The sequence below is a fragment of the Passer domesticus genome, chromosome 33 (genome assembly GCF_036417665.1).
Source record: "Passer domesticus isolate bPasDom1 chromosome 33, bPasDom1.hap1, whole genome shotgun sequence".
NCBI classification, from domain to species: domain Eukaryota; kingdom Metazoa; phylum Chordata; class Aves; order Passeriformes; family Passeridae; genus Passer; species Passer domesticus.
Genome location: NC_087506.1, coordinates 494,355 through 500,354, shown reverse-complemented (window position 1 = coordinate 500,354; position 6,000 = coordinate 494,355). Strand labels below are relative to the sequence as shown.

The 6,000-nt window shown below is 39.1% G+C and overlaps 1 protein-coding gene across 1 annotated transcript in view; it reads left to right on the top strand.

Annotated features, from left to right (window-relative positions):
- Positions 1 to 640: 640 nt before the first annotated feature.
- Positions 641 to 6,000, top strand: part of LOC135288447 (eukaryotic translation initiation factor 3 subunit C-like) — a gene marked incomplete at its 5' end in the record, with an annotated part of 28,166 nt that continues 22,806 nt past the window's right edge. The window contains 4 exon segments of the mRNA XM_064401839.1: positions 641 to 712; positions 714 to 821; positions 2,553 to 2,656; positions 5,205 to 5,346. Of these exon segments, the coding sequence (XP_064257909.1) occupies positions 641 to 712; positions 714 to 821; positions 2,553 to 2,656; positions 5,205 to 5,346 (426 nt within the window).

Below are 6,000 nucleotides of genomic sequence, written 5' to 3'. Positions count from 1 at the left end.
CGCGGGGCGGAGCGGGACCCAAAAATGCGTTAAAATTGACCTAAAAATGCTTTTTTTTTTTTTTTTTTGTGGGATTTTTCATGGAAATTTTGGAGAATTTTTTGGGAATTTTTGGAATTTTTTTGGGAATTCCATCCCAGATTTTTTTGCCGGGACGAGATCACTCAAAAATGGGTCAAAAATCCCCCAAAAATCGCTTAAAAATGCCCCAAAGATGGGATTTTTTTGCCATTTTTTTGCCATTTTTTGGTATTTTGGTGGGGATTTTTGGGGAATTTTGGGGGAAATTTTGGGAATTTTGGGAATTCCATCCCAATTTTCCTGCCAGGGACGAGGAGCGGCGCGGGGCGGAGCGGGGACCCAAAAATGGGCAAAAAATCCCCCAAAAATCGCTTAAAAATGCCCCAAAAATGGGATTCTTGTGGGATTTTCATGGAAATTTTGGGGGAGTTTTTGGGGAATTTTTGGGGAATCTTGGGAATTTTGGGAATCTGATCGCAAATTTTTAGGCAGGAATGAAGAGCAGCACAGGGCCCAAAACTGGGCTAAAAATTCCCCAAAAATCACTTAAAAATGCCCCAAAAATGGGATTTTTTTTCAATTTTTTTGCCATTTTTTGGTATTTTCGTGGGAATTTTGGGAATTTTGGGAATTTGATCCCGAATTTTTTGGCAGGGACGAGGAGCGGCGCGGGGCGGAGCGGCGGCGCGAGGGAGAAGGCCAAGAAGAAGCTGGAGAGGAAGAGCCGGCGCGAGGAGGAGGAGGAGGAGGAGGAAGGAGGGGAGTGGGAGAAGGTCAAGGGCGGCGTGCCGCTCATCAAGGTGGGGAATGGGGCAAAAAAACGGGATTTGGGGAAAAAATGGGCTTGGGGGAAAAAAAATGGATTTTTTGGGGAAAAAATTGGGGGTTTTGGGGAAAAAAATTGAGATTTTTTCAAAGAAAAATGGGATTTTTTGGGGAGAAATGGGGTTTATGTGGGAAAAAAATTGGATTTTTTTGGGAAAAATGGGGGTTTTTGGGGAAAAAAAGAATTTTTTGGGAAAAAAATGGGATTTTTGGTAAAAAAAATTGGATTTTTTGGGGAAAAACCCAATTTTTTGAGGCAAAATATTGAAGTTTTTGGGGAAGAAATGGGGGTTTTTTGGTAAAGAAATTGAATTTTTTTAGGGAAAAAATTGAGATTTTTCGAAGAAAAATGGGGTTTTTTGGGGAAAAAAAGAGAATATTTTGGAAAAAAATGAGATTTTGGGGGGGAAATGATAATTTTGGGGGGGAAATGGGAGTTTTGGGAAAAGAATGGTATTTTTCAGGGAAAAAATGGGGGGTTTTTTTGGGGGAAAATGGGGATTTTGGGGAAAAATGGGACTTTTTGGGGAAAAAATGTACTTATTTGGGGAAAAATGAATTTTTTTAGGGAAAAAAATGGGATTTTGGGGTAAAAAACCAATTTTGGGGAAAAAATCAAATTTTTTGGCAAAAATTGAATTTTTGGGGGAAAAAATCAGGAAATTTGGGAAAAATTGAATTTTTTGGGGAGAAATATGGAAAATTTAAGGAAAAAAAGAATTTTTTGGGGGAAAAATGGAATTTTTGGGGGAGAAAAATTGAACTCTGGGGAGAAATAGGATTTTTTGGTAAAAAAAGAGATTTTAAAGGAAAAAATAGAAATTTTTGGGGTAAAAAAATGGGATTTTTTGGGGGAAAAATAGAAATTTTGGGGGAAAAAAAGAATTTTTTGAAAAACAAAGAATTTTTTGGGAAAAAAATTGAAAATTTTATGGAAAAAAGGGAATTTTTTGAGGAAAAATGGGATTTGTTTCTAAAAAAATAGGATTTTTTAGGGAAAGATTGAATTTTTTGAGGCAAAGTATTGAATTTTTTGGGGGAAAAAACTGAATTTTTGGGGGGAAAAAATTGGATTTTTAGGGAAAAAGGTTGATTTTTTGAGGGGGAAAAAGGAGTTTTGGGGGAAAAAATGGGAATTTCTGGAGAAAAAATGGGAATTTTGGGAAGAATTGAATTTTGGGCAGGAAAACATGGGAAATTTAAGGAAAAAAAAGAAATTTTTGGGGAAAAAATGGGGATTTTGGGGAAAAAAAATGGGGATTTTTGGGGGGAAATTGGAGGTTTTTTGTCAAAAATGGATTTTTTTAGTGAAAAAAATGGTATTTTTGGGGAGGAAAAAAAACTGAATGTTTTTGGGGAAAAATGGGAAATTTAAGAAAAAAAATAATTTTTTGGGGAAAAAATAGGGATTTTGGGGAAAAAAATTGGACTTTTGGGGGGAAAAATGGGATTTTTGGGGAAAAAATTGGATTTTTAGGGAAAAAAGTTGAATTTTTTGGGGGGAAAATGGATTTGGGGGGGAGAAAGGAGTTTTTGGGGAAAAAATGGGAATTTTGGGGGGAAAATGGGATTTTTTGGGAAAAGACTCTGGAGATTTTTTAGGATTTTTGGGGGGAATTTTGAGAATTTTTTTTTTAAATTTTTGCGGGATTTTTGGATGATGTTTGATTGATATTTTGGGGCTATTTTTGCCTTTTTTGGGGCAGGAGAAGCCCAAGATGTTTGCCAAGGGCACCGAGATCACCGTGGGGCTCGTGGTGAAGAAACTCAACGAGATCCTGCAGGCCCGCGGCAAGAAGGGCACCGACAGGTGGGGAAAAAAACCCAAATTCACCCCAAAATCACCCCAGAATCACCCCAGAAATGGCCTCAAAGTCACCCCAAAGTCACCCCAAAAATGGTCTAAAATTTACCCAAAATTCACCCAAAATCACCCCAGAAATGGCCTCAAATTTACCCAAAATTCACCCCAAATTCACCCTGAAATTGTCTTAAAATTCACAAAAAAAGCCCCGAAAATTTGCACGGAAAAAAGCCAAAATTCACCCCAAAATCACCCCAAAAGTGGCCTCAAATTCACCCAAAATTCACCCCAAAAAAACAAAAAATTCACCCCAAATTCACCCCAAAAATGGCCTAAAATTCACCCAAAATTCACCCAAAATTCACCCCAAAAATGGCCTAAAATTCACCCAAAATTCACCCAAAATTCACCCCAAAAATGGCCTAAAATTCACCCAAAATTCACCCCAAATTCACCCCAAAAATGGCCTAAAATTTACCCAAAATTCACCCCAAATTCACCCTGAAATTGTCTTAAAATTCACAAAAAAAGCCCCCAAAATTTGCACGGAAAAAAGCCAAAATTCACCCCAAAATCACCCCAAAAGTGGCCTAAAATTCACCCAAAATTCACCCCAAAAAAACAAAAAATTCACCCCAAAATTTACCCCAAAAATGGCTTCAAATTCACCCAAAATTCACCCAAATTCACCCCAAAAATGGCCTCAAATTCACCCAAAATTCACCCCAAAGTCACCCCAAAAATGGCCTCAAATTCACCCAAATTCACCCCAAAGTCACCCCAAAAATGGCCTCAAATTCACCCAAAATTCACCCTGAAATTGTCCTAAAATTCACAAAAAAAGCCTCCAAAATTTGCACCCAAAAAAAAAGCCAAAATTCACCCCAAAAATGGCCTAAAATTCAGCCAACATTCACCCCAAAAAAGAAAAATTCACCCCAAATTAACCCCAAAACTCACCCCAAAATTTACCCCAAAAATTGCCCCAAAATCTCACTGAAATTGTCTTAAAATTCACCCCAAATTCACCCCAAAATCACCTGTAAAGTGACCTAAAATTCACCCAAAATTCACCCCAAATTCACCCTGAAATTGTCTTAAAATTCACAAAAAAAGCCCCCAAAATTTGCACCGAAAAAAGCCAAAATTCACCCCAAAATCACCCCAAAAGTGGCCTAAAATTCACCCCAAATTTGTCCAAAAAAACCCCAAAATTTACCCCAAGAAGGGCCTCAAATTCACCCAAAACTCACCCCAAAAGTGACCAAAAACTCACCCCAAAGTCACCCCAAAAATGGCCTCAAATTCACCCCCAAATTCACCCCAAAAATGGCCTCAAATTCACCCAAAATTCACCCTGAAATTGTCTTAAAATTCACAAAAAAGCCCCCAAAATTTGCACCGAAAAAAGCCAAAATTCACCCCAAAAATGGCCTAAAATTCACCCAAAAATTACCCCAAAAAACCCCAAAATTCACTCAAACCAACCCCAAAATCTCCAAAATTCGCCCCAAATTCTCCTGAAATTCACCCAAAAAACGTTCTCCCCTTTGAAACCATTTCCCCGCATTTTTAACTCCTTTTTCCCATTTTTAACTTTTTTTTTCCTATTTTTAACTTTTTTTCCCCCATTTTTAAGCAAATTTCACATTTTTCACCCATTTTTTACCAAAATCCCCATTTTTCACCCCAAATTTCATTCCAGGGCCGCCCAGATCGAGCTGCTGCAGCACCTGGTGGCCGTGGCCCACGAGCACAACTTGGGATCCTTTTTAACCCTTTTCCCCCATTTTTAACCCTTTTTTCACCATTTTTCTTCATTTTTTCACAATTTTCACAATTTTTTACCAAAATCCCCATTTTTCACCCCAAATTCCGTCGCAGGGCCGCCCAGATGGAGCTGCTGCAGCACCTGCTGGCCACGAGCACAACCTGGGCCCCTTTTTAACCCTTTTTTCCCCCATTTTTAACCCTTTTTTCAGTATTTTTAACCAAATTTCCAATTTTTCACCCATTTTTTACCAAAATCCCCATTTTTCACCCCAAATTCTGGTGCAGGGCCGCCCAGATCGAGCTGCTGCAGCATCTGCTGGCCACGAGCACAACTTGGGCCCCTTTTTAACCCTTTTCCCCCCCATTTTTAACCCTTTTTTTACCATTTTTTACCATTTTTTTACAATTTTTTACCAATTTTTGCATTTTTCACCCCAAATTCCGTTGCAGGGCCGCCCAGATGGAGCTGCTGCAGCACCTGCTGGCCGTGGCCCACGAGCACAACCTGGGCCCCTTTTTAACCCTTTTTCCCCATTTTTAACCCTTTTTTTCCCCTTTTTTCACAATTTTCACAATTTTTTACCAAAATCCCCATTTTTCACCCCAAATTGTGGTGCAGGGCTGCCCAGATGGAGCTGCTGCAGCACCTGCTGGCCACGAGCACAACCTGGGATCCTTTTTAACCCTTTTTCCCCCATTTTTAACCCTTTTTTCCCATTTTTTCACAATTTTCACAATTTTTTACCAAAATCCCCATTTTTCACCCCAAATTTCGTTCCAGGGCTGCCCAGATCGAGCTGCTGCAGCACCTGGTGGCCGTGGCCCACGAGCACAACCTGGGGGTGCCCCTGGAGCTGAAGATCAAGTTCAACATCGTGGCCTCGCTCTACGACTACAACCCCAACCTGGCCGCCTACATGAAGGTGGGAATGGGGCAAAAAAGGGCGGAAAACGGGCAAAAAGGGGTGGGAAATTTGGGGGGAAATTGGGGGGAAATTTGGTGAAAATTTGGGAAAATTTGGGTGAAATTTGGGGGAGAAACGGGGGAAAAATGGGGGAAAAAATGGGATTTATTTTGGATTTTTTGAGCTTAAAGTGAGGTAAAGAAAGGGTTAAAAATGGGGAAAAAAAGGGAAAAATTAGGAAAAATTCGGGAAATTTTGGGAAAAATTGGGGGAAAATTTGGAAAAAATTGGGTGAAATTTGGGGGAGAAATGGGGAAAAATGGGGAAAAAATGGGATTTATTTTGGATTTTTTTGAGTTTATGTGAAGGTAAGGAAAGGGTTAAAAATGGGAAAAATTTGAGTAAAAAATGGGAAAAATTTGGGGGGAAATTTGGAAAAAATTTGGAAAAAATTGGGTGAAATTTGGGGGAGAAACGGAAAAATGGGGTTAAAAATGGGATTTATTTGGAATTTTTGAGCTTAATGTGAGGTAAAGAAAGGGTTAAAAATGGGAAAAAATTGGGAAATTTTGGGGAAAATTTGGGAAAATTGGGAAACAATTTTGGTGAAAATTTGGGGCAAAAATGGGGTTAAAAATGGGATTTATTTGGAATTTTTGAGCTTAAAGAGAG